Genomic DNA, 20,518 nt, shown 5'->3' with positions numbered 1-20,518 from the left:
ATACAATGGAATATTACTCAGCCATAAAGAATAATAAAATTATGGCATCTGCAGGCATATGGATGAAACTGGAGAATATCATGCTGAGATAAGTCAATCTCAAAAAACCAAAGGAAGAATGATCTCGCTGATAAGTGGATGAGAGAGATAATGGGGGGGGCAAGAATGGAGGAAGGAAGGACTGTACAGAGGGAAAAGAGGGGTGGGAGGGGTGGGGGGAGGGGAAAAATAACAATGAATCAAACAACATTACCCTATGTAAATGTATGATTACACAAATGGTATGCCTTTACTTCATGTACAAACAGAGAAACAACATGTATCCCATTTGTTTACAATAAAAATAAATAAAAAAAACCAAATTATAAACTAACAAAATATAGGGGTAATTCTCTAAATTAACATGTTATGAAATTTGCTAAAGGAAAAGATCATAAAGTACAATTGCTAGAATATGCACAGAAAGACAGATGAAAGCCTCAGCTTCATTCAAGTCATTCCTGCATGTAAGTAACAATACGAAGGTTATGGAAAGAAAATCATTTTTCCCCATCTCCATTCTCCAGGTAGAAATGGACAGACTAACTGCAAAACAGAATGAGGCACATGAAGAAGACAAGCTTAGCTCAACCTTCCAGGTTTTTAAAGAGATAACTGATGACTATCCTTGGCCTGGATGCCTTCCATTTCTGAAAGATTGTCAAGTACCTGTGAACCTCATTCACCTAGAATAAGGTGATATTCACCTTATTCACCTAGAAATAATATTCACCTAGAAATAATGCAGTAATTCATTTTAGTTCTTGGAAAATGGAAAACTCAGTACCTGCCTGATCCAAAAACTCCACTTTAAAATGGATAAGTTGTCACTCAACTTTAAAATATATTCAAAAAGCGCAGAATAAGATACAAAATTCTGATAGAAAATCACTACTACAAAATCTCCAAAGTCCTAAGAAAGCAATGATCCCATCTTCTAAGATTATATTACACACCCCACGAAGAGTCAATTTTGATGACACACAGATATGTTAATGTTAGCTGATTCTATACTCCTCAAAGTTTTTCTCAGGTCTCTTGGGTAAAAGTGTTAGTATCTATGGTACCCTATGTCCTTCTAAAAATAGGACTGATGGACTTATAGACTTCCAAAAGAATAAAAGCCAATGACTGTCAATAACATTTGGGAAATGATACATTTGCTTCCAGGAGATAACTACTAGGAGTAAGAAAACATTCAATAGGTCATATGCAATTATTAGTGCTCAGAATGAGAAAGAGGTCTTCAAAACAAATTTTAGTCAAGAAGAATGCCAAATCATACCTGACTCCACTACAATAGATTTAACATTTATAAAATGAATCTTAGTGAAAAAAATTATAGGTAATGATATATCAAAGAATATAAACTTTTCCCCATCTAAATTTGAGTCACATGAAGGTCATTTTCCTCTACCTAGTTGTATGTATATCTGGATGTTATTGAGATTGTGGCTCTGCATTTGTGAAATAATATTACTTTATGTAGTATTCTTAAAAGGCACAGATGTGTACTGCTCCTATATATTTCTTTTAGTACTTTTTTTCTGGTAATGTTAATGAAGCTGATCCTCTCCTGAACACAAATGACATTTGTCTGACTCTCCTATAGCACTTACTCCTGTTGAAGGATGAGTTCTGTCAGCAGAAATAAAAATGTTAACTATAACTAAAACTTCAAGATGAATAGTTTAAACCTTTACTCTCTTGCTAGTAGTTAAGACATCTTGCTATGTCTGAAAGATTTTAAAGTTTCAAAGACTGCTAAGATAAAACTGATGACATTTATTTTAATTTAGTATTTCAGAAGAAACATATTACCTCTGTAATAACAGATGGTTCTTTACTAGCCACAAATTTTTACTAAGGGACTGAATTCCTTAGTTAACACATCTTAGGAAACATACCTCAGCTAAACGTATCTGATAAAGATGTAAGATGCATACACATATATAATAAATATTATAGTAACATGTCGCTTTCACTTTTATGTATGATTTAATAACATTATCAGAAGAAATTATGACTATACTCTCTAATAAATGAAAATTAAGAGTTATCAGTGTTTTTAAACCAGCTATCATTTATTTTATATTATCATTTTTAGGTTATTTTCTAAAATGATGTATTTGGTGAACAATTTATTACCAAAGTTTTAAGAATTAACATCACACCAATGCAAAGAAGTTTTTAAATGGTATCTTCTAACACCATAGATGGACATTATTAACAGTAATCTATCTCTTTTCTAGGCTTACCAAGTCAATCAAAATCAACTAGTAAGCCAGACATGCTGGCATACTCGTGTAATCCCAGTGGCTCAGGAGGCTGAGGCAGGAGAATTATGAGTTCAAAGCCAGCCTCAGCAAAATCAAGGTGCTAAGCAACTCAGTGAGACCCTGTCTCTAAATAAAATACTAAATAGGGCTTGGGATGTGGCTTAGTGGTCTAGTGTCCCTGAGTTCAATCCCTGGTATCCTCTTCATGCCCCCCCACCAAAAAAAAAAAAATCAACCCGTAAAACTGACAATTTGGAAGAGGATCACAGTGATCACAACATTATATTTAATAATACCCAGAGGGGCACATGTAAGATTCAAGGAAAACTTTGTGAAAACAGACTACTAATTTTAAAGTATATGTATATACATTGAATGGGGTGGGGTCATGCAGACTTTGAGGAAAAATAAAGTTGGAATAAATATATTTGAAGCATGTTTGAACAATAAATTCTCTGCTTCGACTTCAATGTTTCCCTTTCCCCTAAAACACAAATCATAAAGATTTTTCCATAAAACCCTTAGCTTTCTTCAGACTTGATTTGAAATCTATTTCAAACTTATTTACAGATTTAAGTTTTTACAATGTCTTTTGTATAGTATAATTAATGTACAATGTCTTTTGTTCATTAATAACAGCATACGCTGTGTACATGAAAATGAGATTTTTTTCCCCAATCAACCCACTCAAGATTACACCAGAGAATCCTTGATAACATAATTTGCATATATTTATCCTTATAAATAAAATGGCTTTGTAATATGAACTCAATGAGAACATCTTTTTGTGTTCCCAGAATGACCGAGGGTTCTAGCATACAATATATAGATAGTATTTCATCAATGACATTCAGTTTCATATTTTTAATGTCTCAGAAATATGGGTTCCTCTTAAAAAAACACACCTATTTTAACTGGTAATATTATTTTCTTAATAAAACACAAAATCGTACCATTAACGAATGATTGTGTTTTAGAATAGGTTAAATACAACATTAAATTTAGTTGAACTGGATTAAATAGATGAACTGTGTTTTCTCCTGCTCCCTTTTTATTATTTCACAATAAACAGAAATTCACGGTTTTTAATATACTATTATTTTACATGTTTTTTGTTGATGCTACTGTTGCTGCTTAGGCCTTACATTATCATATGGGAATTTACTGATTATAACTTTTCGACTTAAGAATTACCTAAGTATGTGGATGAAAAATGATGTAGAGGTTTAATCTGTCTTCTAATTTCTTCATTTATTCTTGTCTTCAAAAGGGGTCATAAGGGTAAAAAATAGAAAATGAGATCTAACCTTTTAACAATTTTTTCAGTGTTCAGTGTGATGTACTGTAAAATCACAATATTGTATAAAAGGTCTCTAAAACTTCTTCAGCTTGCTAACTGAAGCTTTATACCCACTGAATAGCAACTCTACTTTCTCTCTCCTCTGTTACTGGCAACAACCATTTTACTTTCTATTTCTATGAGTGTGACTACCTTAGATACTTCAAACAAAGAAAGGGAATCATACAGTATTCGTTTTTTTGTGACCGCCTTGTTTCAGTTGGCATATTACCCTTAAGGTTTACCTATGTTGTTGCATGACAGTATTTTTTTTTTTTTTTTAAAGCTGAACAGTATTCCACTGTATGTAGCCAATCTTTGACGGATATTTAGATTGCTTTCATGACTTATCTACTGCAAATAATGAAGCAATGAAAAAACATGGGAGTTCACATATCCCTTCGGAATTCTGATTTCAAATCTTTTGGATCAATAACTAGAAATGGGATGGTGGATTATAAGGACAGTTCTATTTTTAAGAAAATTTGTTTTCTAGAATGCTTATACCATTTCACAGGTACACAATAGTATATAAGGACTTCAATTTCTCCAAACCCTCACAAACATTTGCTATTTTTTTTTTATGGAAATACTCAACTTTTAAAAATTTTTTTTATTTGTTCTTTTTAGTTATACATGACAATAGAATATATTTTGACATATCATATACATGATGAAGTAAAACTTCCCATTTTTATGATTGTACATGAGGTGCAACTTCACTGGTCACGTATTCATATACGAATACAGGAAAGTCATGTCCAATTAATTCTGTTTTTCTTATTCCCATTCCCCCTCCCTTCTCTTCATTCTCTTTTGTCTAATCTAGTGAAATTCTTCCCCATCACAACCACCACTTATGTGAGATAATATTCGCATATCAGAGAGAACATGTAGTTTTTGGTTTTCTGGGATTGGCTTATTGCACTTGGACTCCCAACTCCATCCAGAAAATGTCATAATTTTGTTCTTTTTTATAGCTGAGTAATATTCCATTGTGTATACACACATAATTCATTCATCTGTTGAAGGGCTTCTAGGTTGGTTCCACAGCTTAGTTATTGTGAACCATGCTGCTATAAACAGTGATGTGGCTATATCACTATAGTATGCTGATTTTAAGTCCTTTAAATACATGCCCAGGAATAGGATAACTGGGTCAAATGGTGGTTCCATTCCAAGTTTTCTAAGGAATCTTGGCATACTGCTTTCCAGAGTGGTTGTACCAATTTGCAGTCCCACCAGCAACGTATGTGTACCTTTCCCCCCATATCCTGGTCAACATTTATAAGTTACTTGTATTCTTGAAAATTGACATTCTGACTGGAGACAAAATCTCTGTTAAGTTTTAATTTGAATATCTCCAATTACTAGTGATGTTGAACATTTCTTCTTCTGTGAAGTGCCTACTCAGTTCTTTTGCCCATTTACTGATTGGGTTATTTGCTTTTTGGTGTTAAGTTTTTTGAGTTCTTTACATATCCTGGCGATTAATGCTCCGAGGTGGAGTTGGCAAAGATTTCCTCCAAGAAAAAGGTAACTTAACAGGCATGAGGTGATATCTCTCTGTGGTTTTGATTTCCATTTCCCTGATGATTAGCACCACTGAATCCATTTTAATATACTGAATTGCTATCCAACTAGTTTCTTCAGAGAAATGTCTATTCAAGTCTGCAGCCTATTTTTTATATTAGTTTGTGATTGGTTGGTTTGTTTTTGCTGAGTGATGAGAGTTGCTTATACATTCTGGAGATTAATCTTTTATCAGATACATCATTTACAAATATTTTCTCCTATAGATTGCCAATTCCTCTATAGTAACCTTCACTGAAAAGAATCTTCTTAATTTGATGTATTTCTGCTTGTCTATTTTTGGTTTTGTTCCCTGTGCTTCTGGTGTTATATTTTGCACATGGTTACCTGGTTTTCCCAGGACCATTTGTTAAAGAGACTATCCTTCCCTTAGTGTATATTCTTGGCATTTTTGTTGATGATCAGTTGACCATACACATAGGTTTATTTCTGGGCTATTTTGTTTCACTGATGTATATCTGTCTTATGCTAGTATGATACAGTTTTTATTACTGTAGCTTTATAATATATTTTGGAATTTGAGAAGCCTCCACATTTTTCTGGGATTCTCTGTGATTCCATATGAATTCTGGGATTTTTATAGACTATATTGAATCTGTTAGATCACTATGAATAGCATAGACCTTTTAACAATATTAAGTCTTCCAATCCATGAGCACAGAATATCACTCCTTTTATTTGTATCTTCTTTAATTTCTTCCAGCAATATTGTGTATTTTTCAGTGTGCAAATCTTTTGCTTCCTTGACTAAATATTCCTAATCATTTTCTAGTTTTTGATGCTATTATAAATGGCACTGTTTTATTTTCATTTGAAATTATTCACTGTTAATATACAGAAATGAAAATCAGAAAACTGATTTTCATATGCTGATTTTCAATCTTGAACTTTCTTGAACTTGTTTATTATTTCTTAAGGTATTAGTGTGTGGGGAAGGGTACAAGACGTGATCATGCCCTCTGCAAACAAAGGCAATTTTATTTCTTCCTTTCTCATTTGAATGCCTTATTTATTTTTCTGGCCTAACTGCTCTAGGTACTATGTTGAAGTGAAGCATGTGTGTACCTTGTCTTTTTCCTGACATTACAGGAAATGCTTTCAGTTTGAATATCAGGCGTTATATAAACTGTGGGCTTTTAATACACAGTCTTTGTTAAGTTGAAGTAATATTCTCTCATATCTAGGATGAGTATTATTTCATGAAAGTACTGAATTCTGTTAAATGCTGTATCTGCATCAAATGAGGTGGTATGATTTTTATACTTCATTCTATTAGGATGGTGGAACAAACTGATTGATTTCATATGTTGAAATATCCTTCACCCCAGGAATACATTCCATTAGATCATGGTACATCATTATTTTAATGCACTGTTGAATTCAGTTTATTCACTTTTTATTGAGGATGTCTATGTCAATGTTCCTAAGGGATACTAGCCTGTAGTATTCTATTTTTTCAGTCTTTGATTTTGATATAGTAAGGATACATTCACAAAATTAGTTTGGATATGTTCCCTTCTGAAAAGGGAACATTTTTTGAACTCTTTTTTAGAGAGTTTGAGAAGGATTGGCACTAATTCTTCTTTAAATATTTGGCCAAATTCACCAGTAAAGTCATCTGGTCTTGAGCCTCTCTCTCTCTGTTGGAGATTTTTTGATTAATGATTCAATCACCTTGTAAGTCTGATCAAATTTTCTATCTTTTCATTCTTATGTTTACATTATTCTTTGGGAATCCTTTATTTTCTGTGGCATCAGATGTAATATTTCTCCTTTCAATTCTGATCTTGAATTTTTTTTCTTTGGCTGGCTGAAAGTCAATTTTATTTATCTTTTCAAAAAACGTTTTTTCTCTCAATGTTTTACTGTTCTTTGTTTTATTTATTTGTACTCTGATCTTACTTACTTACTCCCTTCTCTCTACTTTGGAATTGTTTCCTTCTGTAATTCTTTGTAAATTAGGTTATTTGTGATCTTTCTCCTTTTTCTAACATAGGTGCTTATTACTGTCCAGCTCTCTCAGAACTGCTTTTGAGGCATCTCATAAGCTTTAGTATGTTGTGCTTTCATTTTTGTCTCTAGATATTTTCTAATTTCCATTTTGATTTCTTCTTTGACTCACTGGTTAAGAGATATTATTTAATATCCATACATTTATGAATTTCTTAGTTTTCCTGTTACAGTTTTCTAATTCCATTCCATTGTAGCTGGACATAACACTTGGTATATATTCAATCCTAAATTTACCAACTTGTTTAGTAACCTAACATGTGACCTACTCTGGTGAATGTACTGTGTATATTTGAGAAGATCATGTTAATAGTCTCTAGTTATAATGAATGTTCTGCCAGACACAGTGGCACATGCTATAATTCCCAGGTGGAGGATCAGAAGTTCAAAGCCTGCCTTGGCAACTGAGTGAGACCTTGTCTCAAAAGAAAAAAAAAAAAAAGAAAAGGGTCGGGGGAGAGTCTCAGGATGTTGCTCAGTGGTTAAGCACCACTGGGTTCAATCCCTGGTATAAAAAAAGAATGTTCTGTATATGCCTATTAAACTCAATTGGTCTATAGTTTTGTTAAAATTTTCTGCTTTAATTAATCTTCTGCGTGGACGTTCCATCTATTATTTTACATGGTATATGGAAATTTTCTGCTGTAATTATGTGGCTACATATTTCTTCCTTCATATATATATATATATATATATATCTGCAATGTTTGTTTCATATACTGGGAGCTCTGATGTTGGCTGGATATATAATTATTATATTTTCCTGATGAATTGATCCTTTTACCATTATAAGCTATCCTTTTTCTGTTGTAATAGTTTTTGACCTAAAAGTCTATTTTATCTGATATAAGTGTACTGCTTGTGCTTTCTTTGGTTATCTTCTTATTTGTTTTCATTCTATCATCTATGTCTTTTGATTGCTGAATTTAATCCATCTATAATGTAAGGAGTTAGTGACTGGGAAGGATATGTGTTCATTTAGTACTTTTCTATGAGTACTGCAAGTCTTTTGTTCTGTTGTTTTTCTTTCTTTCTATCTTCCTTTATGTTTGGATGAGGTTTTATAATGATAAAACTCATTTCTAATTCCTTTCTCATTTTCTTTTGTGCATTTTTTACAGGTAATATTTTTGTGGTTGTCACAGGGTTTACATAAAACATCTTATAATAACAATCTATTTTAATATCAGAACCACTTAATTTATGCCACATAAAAAATTCCATACTTTTACTTCTTCTCCCAGCATACTTTTTATTGATATTATAATTTGCATCTTGGTATATTTTGTATCCGTTAACATATTTATATAGCTACAGTTATTTCAACTTATGTATCAGATTTAAAATCATTCATCCTGTAATAGTACTGATAGAATCCTGTAATATTCTTTATCTGTTTACATATTTCCCTTTACCAGCAAATTTTATATTTGCCTATGCTTTCATGTTGCTGTTTGGCATCTTTTTTAAAATTTATTTTTACTGTCTTAAACTGGACTTCTGAATCTAAATACCATATTTATTTTATAAATTAAAATTGCTGAAGAATATATATCAGTGTTATTTAGCAATTACAAATCAGAATTAAGATTCTCTTCAAAGACTTAGGGTACTGAAATAGCCATGTTCCTGCAACTAACAGGCAGTTCTAGTCCATAGAAAGTCCACCGATGCTTGTGATGTAGCTCAGTGGTAGAAGCCCTGAGTTCAATCCCCAGCTCCAGGGGAAAAAAATAAACTATATTATATAGAAGGTCCACCAATTTTAATACCTACCAGTTCCCTTGCTTAGATACGGGGGCTTAAAGAATTTCACAACACCATAGACATTGACAATTGTACCACCTCTAAGTTGATTAAGGGGTGTATATATATAATTTGTTGCTGGAACCTGAAGAAAAACAAAGACAGTGATTATGTTATTAAGCATTTATTTTCTAGAATCATATGATCACAGTTATAACTTAGCAAATATACGTAACTGTATATTGTCCTTTTAAGTATCTAAAAGAAGATACAACTTTAAAAAAGAAAATGTGCAGTTTATAAAGTTTACTGTATAAATCAACTAGTTTTCTTTAAAATAACTTGTTATTTTAAATGGTGTAATTAGCATGCTAGTCCATAAAAGTATAACCAGTGTACAATTTCTTTGAAACATTATAGTTTTTCAAAAAGAAAATAGAAAACAATATATTAAAGTATCAGTAATTAATGTATAAACTGAAGCTACAACAGAAAATAAGAAATTCCTAAGAAAAAGTGTTTTACTAAAGAGATACAATGAGGCATAAAGCTGGGGATGTAGCTCCATGGTAGAGCATGTGCCTAGCACAGGCAAGGCCTTGAACTTGAATCCAGTACCTTCCCTTCCCTTGAAAGAAAAGGAATAAACAGATATAGTGAGATGTTTCTTAAAGTCCTGAAAGTGTGGTAAGAATATTGGTCTTGTCAATAAAGAATTCTATGTCTTGTAAATTTAGGAAAAATATTTTGTCTAGGATATTCCCAAGGGTACTAAAGGTTCTGAGGGGCCCTTCAGTTGGTTCAATCATTTTAGATACTTTTACTCTAATACTTCCCCAACTTATGTGGAAATGAAGTCATAACTGGAAGATAAAATTCAGTTTATGTGTATCTATAAAGCATAATTTTAAAAACCATAAACAAACAGAATGAAGACTAGTAGAGTGGGGGAAAGAAAACAGGGAAGGGGAGGGTAAGGAAGGGAAGGACTAAAGACTGAAGTTGAAGCAAATTATATTTCATCCTTATATGATTAGGTCAAAATGAAATCAATTATTATGTATAACTACACTGAACTAATTAAAACAAAAAGGACAAAGAAAGTGTTATCAGAAAATATTCTAAAAAATGTAGTCTATGAAATTTTGGATTTGGTTTGTAACTAATATCACTTCAACACTTGTATAATTTCTCTTTCTTTTTCCCCTCTACTGTAACAAAGACTTCAAATGGACTTAAATATATATTTTGGTTCATAATAGTGTATTGTGATTAAAAGTGGTAACAAGAAAAAAAAATTACAGAAATAACTACATAAGTGTGGGGAAAAAAGAGAAAGTAGTTTGTGAAACTATGTTTGACATCAAGAGGGATGTAAATCAATCCTATAGTTTCAGCTGGGTGGTGCTGTCATCCACCTGCCTCTACCCCAACAGAAAATAAGATTATCCATCACTCTGAAAGTGAAAATTTTAAAACTCAAATAAAACTAAATTAATTTATTTTTTCAAGGAAGCTGATTCCTTGAGTCAAACATGGAAGGGTGGGGCTTAGAAACTGCATCAAAGTTTAACACAAAAGAAAACTGTAGCTCATCAATGATGAAAGAACAATGTTCAGCAAAATGAACAGAAAGGAGGTGAGATGTGCCTTGGCTGACAAAATGCCTGGACACAATATAGTCATATACACAGATGAAAGGGGAATGCTAGGACAGCTAATGGACTGATTCGAGTTACTGTACTTGTTAATTCATGACCAAAAACCGACTTATGAATTATAAATTAGGCTTTCCATGTAATCAGACTGTGTGTATGTAGCAAGTAAGCTGTATTTTTAATGATATATTTATAAATTGATGTTTCTGATAATATTCTCTTAAAAGTTTGGATAATGTATTTTGGGGGGTATGGGGGACTGACCCCAAGGGCTCACTGATATACATCCCCAGTACTTTGTTTTTAAGAGACAAGATCTCACCAAGTAGATTAGGGGTGTGCTAAGTTGCTGACACTAGCCTCAAACTTATCATCATCCTGCTTCGGCCTTCCAAGTTGCTGGGATTGCAGGCATGCACCACTGCACCTGGCAGTTAATGAATTCTCAAGTAAGTATGTATTTGGGAAGACAGCAAATAAACTTACATAATAATTCCCAATAAACCTTACTTGCCAGATGCAGTGGTGCATGCCTATAATCCCAGCAGTTTGGGAGGCTGAGGCAGGAGGACCATGAGTTCAAAGCCAGCTTCAGCAAAATCAAGGTGCTAAGCAATTCAGTGAGACGCTGTTTTTAAATAAAATACAAAACAGGGCTGGGGATGTGGTTCAGTGGGCAAATGCCTCTGAGTTTAATCCATGGCACCAAATTAAATAATAAATAAATAAACCTTACCTAAGTAACTAATTTGTCTCCCTTGCTGACAATGAAATATGGCATTCCACAAGAAATGATTACAGAGGAGACACCCAAATCAATTTTAACTTAGGAGACAAATGTATGTTGGAAGGGATATGGTGTGGTTAAGTAAGAAGAGTGGTAAGCAAAGTCTTTCTGAAGGGGATAAATAATGAAATATGGAAGGACAAGAAAGAGAATGGTACTTACAAGAGATTGCTTATAACATTACATAATTAGAGATCTGAAAACAGCTTGACAAAATTGATGCAAATGCTTTTCCTAATATCAATAAGTATATAATATTTACAGTAAGCTACCACCTTCTAGGTTAAGAGGAAACAGTACTTGTTATGGCAATGCCTTTGAACACATTTTATTATTCTATAAATAACTGTAAAAAAATACATCATCACTGTCCAACAGATCCTTTTGTGACAATGAAAATGTTCCACAATATTGTGGCCACTAAGAAATTTAAATATGACTAGTGCAAATTATGAAATGAACTTTTAATTTTAGTAGCCACACATGTCTAGCTACTACAGTACTCAATAGCAGAGATCTATACATTCACTAAAACATTCTTCTTAGAAAATTATGGGCCCATACATTAAAAATAATTTAATAGCATTTAAAAAACCATTCAGCATGTAAATCACTTGGTCTTCATTTCATATAGACATTAAAGGTTATTTTATGTTCCAATAGTTAAGAGGTAGCCCATCAGAGAATTAGTCAAGAAAATGTTGAGCACTAGGTTAAAACATGAAATGAGATTTACAGTATAGGCAGGGAAGGTAACTAATGGATAAAAATCAAGCACAGCAGATAATATAAGCCTAGAGAAAAAAGACACAATAACATCATAAATTTCCTTCCTTCTTTTCCTTCTTCCTCCTTTCCTCTGTAGTGGGCCATGTATCTATCACACAGGGTATTGAAAATAAATATAACACAACCACTACTTGTGCTATTGGAAGGACAAACCATAAATTGGGAGATATGACTTAAATTGAGTAGTCTTAGGAAGTCCCTTTGAGGCAGCAGAGTGTGTGCTTAGAAAATTCGCTTTGAAAAGATATTTACAGAAAGGAACCAATAAGTAAAGAACAGAAGTTGGGAATGAGATAAACAAGAGCATTCTAAGAAAACAAATTTGATATGTCTGAGAATCCAGAAGAAGGTGTACATGATTAGAGTAAGTTAATAATACCAAGATTAGGTTGGATAGGAATACAGGGTCTAGTTTATATGCTGACCCTTTAGATAATAGAACTGGGCCAAATGTTTTTAAATCCTGAAGACAGTACAAGATCAAATAATTGGTGTTATTTGAAAAGGGCAATCCTTCCATTACTATAAAACAATATACTCCACTTCCTAAATTCTAAAAGACTACTGGTCCAATGACAGATTAGCCATTAAATAATACATTCTCAGGAAAACCTCAAAATCTTCTTAGGAAGATAGTAAAAACCTCACCAACAATAGCTGGATGCTTTGTTGAAAACAACTGCAAGGTCCAAGCTCAGTATAAAAATGTGAAAATGAGCACTAGAATCGTGAAAATAAAGTCTAATAAATTTGTACTTGATTTATTTAAGAGGCCTGAGCTTTGTGAAAAAAATTTTTTTTGCCAAATTTAGAGACTTTTCTTTCTTTCTTATTTGCAGGTTCAAAGATGTACCAAGTATTTGAAGTTGATCAATCTATAACAATTTTAGGAAATACAAACACCAGGGCCAATTCACGTTCTAAAAAAGCTTATCTACACTCTTATGATTAGTTTCCCCCAAAGACAAATTTCAATTATATTACTATTCCAAATTCAAAACCTATGTCTCATATTCTTTTTTTTTTTTTTTAGAAATAAAGTCTCTATTCTCTATTTGCCTGTTTTTAAGTGAAGATTTAAAAATATAGGCAGAACATAAATGTTAAATTAAATTTTGACAGATTCACTCAGTCATAAGTAGCCTACCTATAAAATGGGAACCTTCCTACTTCTGTAACAAAATTCTTTAAGAGTGAAAAAAAATGGTATAAAAAAAGAAAAGCAAAATGTATCACAATATAAAGAACAACTTTACTTAAAATTATATAATTTGTCAAATCACAATTCAGCACATAATAATCTATTTATATATAACTTGATGAAAAAGAAAGGATTCTTCCTATGATTTAAAACTATCAAAAATATTATTGTTTTCCTATAGTAAAAATCTTTTTAAATTTAATTTTCTTGTGTAAATATAGCTTATACGAACTATTAGTAAATACTGCAGATAATACAATAAGCAGATATTAATTACTAAGTATATAACTGAGATATAACAATATCTGATATTAAAAAAAATTGCATTTTCCCATGGTACTGATACTATTTCAAAATCAGACTCTCATGGTACTGATACTATTTCAAAATCAGACTATAAGGTAGACTAATTCAAAATCAAACTATAAAGGAAATCTGACTAAAAATTAGATATAAATATGTCTGTGCATATTGCTGTGCATGTATATGTGGATGCAGGTGTTATGTATTCTAAAATATCATCTTACCAAAGACATTGATTCTGTAGAAAAATCTCTCACAGATCTGACATAAACCTGAAAAGAGAGAGAGGGTTTAGTTGTATGCAAACTATCTGCAGTGTGCTTACAGACCTTAAACTGTGGTAACACAATACACTTAACATTATAATATTCAAAATCACTAAAATGATAAGAGCTATAGATTATATATTAAGATGCATGTCAGGCATGGTGGCTCATACCTATAATCCCAGCAGCTCTGGAGGCTGAGGCAAGAGCATCACAAATTCAAAGCCAGTCTCAGCAACTTAGCAAGATACTTTCTCAAAACTTAAAACATTTTAAAAAGGGCTGGGGATGAGGTTCAGTGGCTAAGCACCCCAGAGTTCAATCCCTGATACCAATAAAAAAAAAAAAAAAAAAAGGTAGCACATACAAAGTTTTCTAAGACACAAATAAAAAAATGTTAAGTTCTAATGAAAATGCAGTTTGGACATGAAACTTGGACATGAAATTCAAAGTACACCAATATTTAGTTCTCGGGAAAGAATATAAAAGAACACAGAATTCTCAGACCAAAGGAAATGCAAAATCAGAATTGGTGTTCAAAACTTCTACATAGAACCCTGAACTTTACAGAAGGAAAAAAATAAATGTAGCAATGATTACTTTACCTGTAAATCTCACTCATATTCAACCTAATTTATTAATTTTAATATCAAATAAAGTCACCCATAGCCCCTGAAATGCTTTGTGCATACTAGGAAAAAAGACAATCAAACAATTGCATAATTTGGTCAATATATGATTTTGACCAAAGAGGTAGCTTTTCAGCATTTGAAGGAAAAAGGAGGTCAAGAGAAAGAAGACAAAGATCATTTTCACAAAGAATAATACAGGAGAGTATCTGTTTTGCCTAATTAATTTAAAGTGCAATCAAGTCAACTATCAAGAGTGCCCAATAGGATAATTACAAAAAATAGGATAAGGTTTTGAATGTCTATGCAGTTTTATAAGTTTCATTAATAAATGCAATCATATGTCAATCAGGGTACGTCAGTCAACAAGGCAACAAGGGACTACATATATGATGGTAGTCCTGTAACATTGCCTTATGACATGGCAACAATCTTAGCTTGTGAAAGTACATTCTAGGATGTTTATATAACCATGAAATCACCTAATAATGCATTTCTCAGAACATTCTCCCATCATTAAGAAATACATGACTGTGTCCATATAGTACCTTCCTTTTTCAGAGTAATTCTAAACATTTCAAATTTTTTAAAACTTGAAATAGTCAACTGTTGAGGCTCAAATAGCTTACATGTCACATTTTGTATGGATCCTGAACATATGTTCAGATTAATAAATTTGTACATTTTTTTCTCCTGTTAATCTGCTTGCTTGTTTCAGCAGACTCAACCACTGAAACTTCAGAAGTTCGAGCTTTCTACACAATTCAGTCAGACTAATTTATCTGCAGTTTTTCAAAAATACCACCTCCATCCCATTACTTCAGCTAAATGAAGCTATAATACACATGGTTAGAGAATAAAAGTTGCACACTTACATAAACAGTTGATTTGAAGTTTTCAAATGCTTTCAAAAATACACAATGTTTAGTATTTTTGCTCTTAGATGAAGATGCTGACAAAACAATAAATCTAGCCACTGCAATGGTGTCCTACATAGGAAAAAAAAGTTTGTTATTCAATTACTAAATCTCTATAACCCTGAATATTATAGAAATCATTATATTACTTAAAAACAGGAGTTTGGGAGATAGCTCAGTCGGTAGAGTGCATGCCGCACAAAGCCCTGGGGGTTCGATCCCCAGCACTGCCCTCCACAAAAAAAAAAAAAAAAAAAAAACAGGAATAAAATGGAAAACTGCTTAACCTAAATTGATTTCATGTTTACTGAATATATGATTTAAACTAGACCCTCTTCTGACTCTCAACTTCTACAGCCACAAGGTAGCCACAGAAATGTAAAATGCCCCACTTCATGGCCCAGGAAAACACTAACAAAATCACTCAGAAGACTGTTTAGTGGGACTTAAAAATCATTGTTTATCTCAGTTTATATAAATATATAAGCACAAGATAAGAGATGGTTTAGCAGCATTAAAAATAATATTTGAACAAAAATAAATTTCAAGAGATTACACTGAGAATGGCATATTGTTAGTGCAAAAACTCCAAATTATTACAAAATACATGTGTATATAAATCCAGAAATGAGACAAAACTAATAAATTTCCAGTTATACCCAAGTAAGAAGAGATATTTCAAACTTATGTTTGGAACAGTAAGAAGTCATTCTCCATTTATTTCTGTATTGCTCTTTGGTTAATTTCTATTTTTCAGATACTGAACTATAAACTGAGTTATGCCTTGTTCATTACACTTATTTTGTTTTCTTATTCTTCTAATTTTAATAACAACTCTTAAGATGTATAAAAAATTACTGGACTTTAGCTGGGCGCGGTGGTGCATGCCTGTAATCCCAGTTGCTCAGGAGGCTAAGGCAGGAGGATTATGAATTCAAAGCCAGCCTCAGCAATGGGGAGGTGCTAAGCAACTCAATAAGACCCTGTCTCTAAATAAAACACGCAATAGGGCTGGGGATGTGGCTCAGTGGTTGAGTGCCCCTGAGTTCAATCCTTGGTACCAAAAAAAAAAAAAAAAATTAAACTCCTGCACTTTAGGTCATCATCCTTCAAAAGTTTTAATCTCCACCAAACGAAAGTCTTCTACATTACTACATTTTGCTTTATATATACAAGGGCCTAGTATCGGTCTCCAGAATTTTCTATCTGGTTTCATAAACTAGGCTCTAAGCCCCTTGATGAAAAGAGGTCATGTCTTTGTATGCCTTCTGTTTACAATGTTTGTCACACTGTATGCAGGCCCTCTATAAGAAAACTGAATGAAATGAAGAATGTTATATTTTTTCTAAAATCTCTTGCTTTAACCAAGCATTTTAGTTCTTCAAATTCTTGCACTAGTTTTTCTTAAGAGACTACAAACATAAAATAACTATAACTCTTCATAGTTAAATTGGAGAAAAATCTCATTAAGATTTTATTAATATCTACCATGTTTTAGGAAGTTCAAAAGGGGAATACAATTAACATGCTTCTGGAATAAATTTTTACGACTGACCTCAGACCAATAAATTTTCTGCTTTCAACTGACCACAGACCAATAAATTCTCTTAAATGAAAACATAAGATTTTAGTTAAAGATTCAAAGTCTATTCAAATAAGCATGGTTTATCAGTACACACAAACACACATATACACACACATCTATCCCTATGTTATTCTCTATTTGCCTTAAGAACATTTTCAAACATAAACATTATAAGGAAAAAAAATACACCAAAAGCAAAAGATGAGGGAGAGATGAACATTTTGGTCTCAATTTTTCAGTAAAGAAATATCTTTCATGATGTAGAAAATATTTTAAGAATAAGTGACTAAAAGCTGTGCACCAGCGTTCATTAAAAATTTTTCAATGTCAATATTAGTTGCACATGATTCAGTAAGAAGTTATAATTAATTCTTTCCTGACCATACACTTGACAACACAAAAATTACCAAACTTTTCTTAAAAAATAAAAGTTTATTATAAGCACAGATTTGTATTTGAATATGTACACAAATATGCACACACATATATAAATTGTATCGAAGGTCCTCAGTGATGTCATCTCAGCTGACCCTATATCCAACTACTTTCATTCAATTAAGGACAAACTGGATTCTCTTATACATCTAGCACTTTTCCACATATATTCTTTGCTTATTCTAAGCCACCATGAATAATAAACATTTCCCCATTTGTATATATTTAAACCTATCTGTATTTCAAAGTCTGGGTTATAAATGTTTCTTTCTGATAAGGTCTATCTTAAATTACATCTTTCCCAGAAAGAAAAAAAAAATTCTTCTGAGTTCTCTCATACAGCATTTAAAAATTCTTTGTACTCTTTTACTTCCTAACTTCAAACTTTTCTCAACACCTCTAGTGCCATGTTAGAGCTCATTAAGCTCTTTAAAACTAAAAACAATGTCCTATTCCAGGTGTACATCCCATGTGTGACTGACAGAATTCTATTCACAGTAGTCAACAAAGCTATTAAATGAGTTAACATTGGTAAAAACTGAAGAAAGAGCAAACAAAGGAGGAGAAAAAATGGCTCTTCAACTCTAGTTCCCATGAATCCACACATATTTTTATATTTATTCAAATAAATAGAACATAAGATATTTAATATTATGAAATATTAGTTTGTATAAATACTCAAGATTGAATTGAAAATGAGATTTAAAATGTAGTATTAAAACTCTAAGTTTCTGAGAGGTCCACACCAAAGCCATTCAAAAAAGTATAGGAATTACTTAGTTTGATACCGAGAGGACATTCTGATGTATCAGAGCAGTTATCTCAATCTATTGAAAAAAGTATTAAGAAATCAGCTTGAGAATACCATGTTACTAAAATTGACAAGGTTTATCTATGCCTATGCTGAAGTTATAAAAGTAAACATACACTTAAGTGTAACTGAAATCTAGAGGTGTTATTTCCTTTTCATGCCTGTTCCATCCTTCACTGTGCCTCAGGAACAGTGATTCCTTGTCACTGAACAATTCCCTGTTTAGTTCAGCCAAGAGGAATATTTACTGCAAACCAGTTTCAGGGAAAAAAAAAAAAAAGGATGAAAACAGTATATGTGTTCTTAACATAAAAGAAATGTTCATCAAAAATCAATAATATAATAGGCCAAAAAAAAAAAGAGCCTACATACTGTATGAGCCCATCTATATGACATTCTGAAAAATGTAAAACTATGGAAACAATAGAAAGATGAAAAGATAAGTGGTCAGAGATTCGGGGAAGGAAGAGATGATTAGACAGAGTACAGAAGATTTTTTGGCATTGAAAATCCTCTGTAGATACTATAATGGTAGATAGTATTTATAACCCAGACTTCCATTTCATAGGCTTTCTCTTCATGCTCTTGTTTTTTTTTGCTGTGCAGAAGCATTTTAATTTGATGTCATCCCACTTATTGACTTGGGTTTTATTTCTTGAGCATTAGGGGTCTTGTTAAGAAAGTTGGTGCCTACACTGATAAGTTGGAGTTTTGAGCATGTGTTTTCCTGTAACAGTTGCAGTTTCTAGTGTATTTCCTAGATCTTTGACTCAGGTTTTTTTATGCAGGGTAAAAGAGATGTAGTTCCATTTTTCTAGATACAGACATCCAGTTTTGCCAGCACCATTTCTCAAAAAGTCCACCTTCTTCCAACACTGTTTTTGGCTCCTCTGTTGAGTACCAGATATAGATATGATTGCATTTATGGCATTTGTCTGTTTTTTCTATTCAGTCTCATTCGTCTTCATGTCTGTTTTGATGCTAATACCACACTGTTGGGGATACTATACTCTGAGATCTGGTATCGTGATGCCTTCAGCATTGTTCCTCCTACTCAGCAGTGGCTTTGGATATTCTGGGTCTCTTTACTTGTCCTCAAATTACTCATGAAATACAAAGGGGGAAGGAACACTGACAAATTCATTCAAAGAAAGAAAAATTCAGACCAATATCACTGATGAATATAGTTGAAAAAAACCTGTAATAATATACTGACAAACCACATTAAAAAATACATGAAGAAGGGCTGGGGACCAGCTCAGTAGGTAGAGTACTTTTCTCACTTGCACAAGGCCCTGGGTTCAATACCCAGCATCCCCCACCCCCCAAAAATCTGTGTATCTCTCTCTCTGTATCTCTCTCTCTCTCTCTCTCTCCATATATATATATATAAACACACACACACACACGTACACATATGAAAAAGACAGTACACCATAATTGATTCATTCCAGGGATGCAAGGTTGGTTCAACATACACAAATCAATAAATATAATGCATTACATAAATACAAAAACCATCTCAATACACTCTGAAAAAGTATTGGGCAAAATCCAGCATCCATTCACGTTAAAAATGTTGGAGAAACTAGGGATAGAAGGAACTTACTCCCACATTGTAAAGGCTACATACAATAAACCCAAGGTCAACAAATATTTAACAGAGAAAAACTGAAAGAATTTCCCCTAAAATGAGAACAAGACAAGAATGTTCACTCTCACCACTCCTATGCAAAACAGTTCTTCAAACGAGCCAGAACAATCAGGAAAGAAAAGGAAATTAAAGGGATACAAATATGAAAAGAAGTCAAATAATGACTTGGTCCTTCATTTAGAAGACCCAAACAACTCAACCAGACTTACAGAGTTGATAAAATCAGCAAATTAACAAGATACAAGATAAACATAAGTAAATCAACTTCTTTCCTATACTCCAATAATTAATCCACTAAGAAAGAATGAAAATTAACTCATTCACAATAACCTCCAAAAAAAAGGCCATACTACCAAAAGCATTATACAGATTCAATGCAATCCCCACCCCATCAAAATACCAATGACATTATTCACCTCCTTACTAACTTTTATTCATATTCTCTCTCCCTGTCTTTCTCATTCCATCATTTCTGAA

The 20,518-nt window shown here is 32.6% G+C and overlaps 1 protein-coding gene across 9 annotated transcripts in view; it reads right to left on the bottom strand.

The window, feature by feature from the left end:
* Nucleotides 1-20,518, bottom strand: part of POT1 (protection of telomeres 1) — a 108,150-nt gene that overhangs the window by 67,830 nt on the left and 19,802 nt on the right. For 6 of the 9 annotated variants that reach the window (XR_013765701.1, XM_079150911.1, XM_079150912.1 and 3 more), the window contains 3 exons: nucleotides 15,515-15,628; nucleotides 13,969-14,016; nucleotides 9,037-9,151 (listed from right to left, as the gene is read on the bottom strand). Coding sequence is in view for 8 of the 9 variants with exons in the window: in XM_079150911.1 (XP_079007037.1) it covers nucleotides 9,037-9,151; nucleotides 13,969-14,016; nucleotides 15,515-15,628 (277 nt within the window). In the remaining variant the exon portion in view is untranslated. The remainder of the gene's footprint in view (nucleotides 1-9,036; nucleotides 9,152-13,968; nucleotides 14,017-15,514; nucleotides 15,629-20,518) is intronic. The other 3 variants (XM_079150918.1, XM_079150915.1, XM_079150917.1) reach the window with 1 other exon arrangement.

The sequence above is a fragment of the Sciurus vulgaris genome (genome assembly GCF_902686455.1).
Source record: "Sciurus vulgaris genome assembly, chromosome: 8".
Lineage (NCBI taxonomy): Eukaryota > Metazoa > Chordata > Mammalia > Rodentia > Sciuridae > Sciurus > Sciurus vulgaris.
The sequence above is the reverse complement of the archived record's forward strand: the minus strand, read 5'-3'. Positions and strand labels throughout refer to the sequence as shown.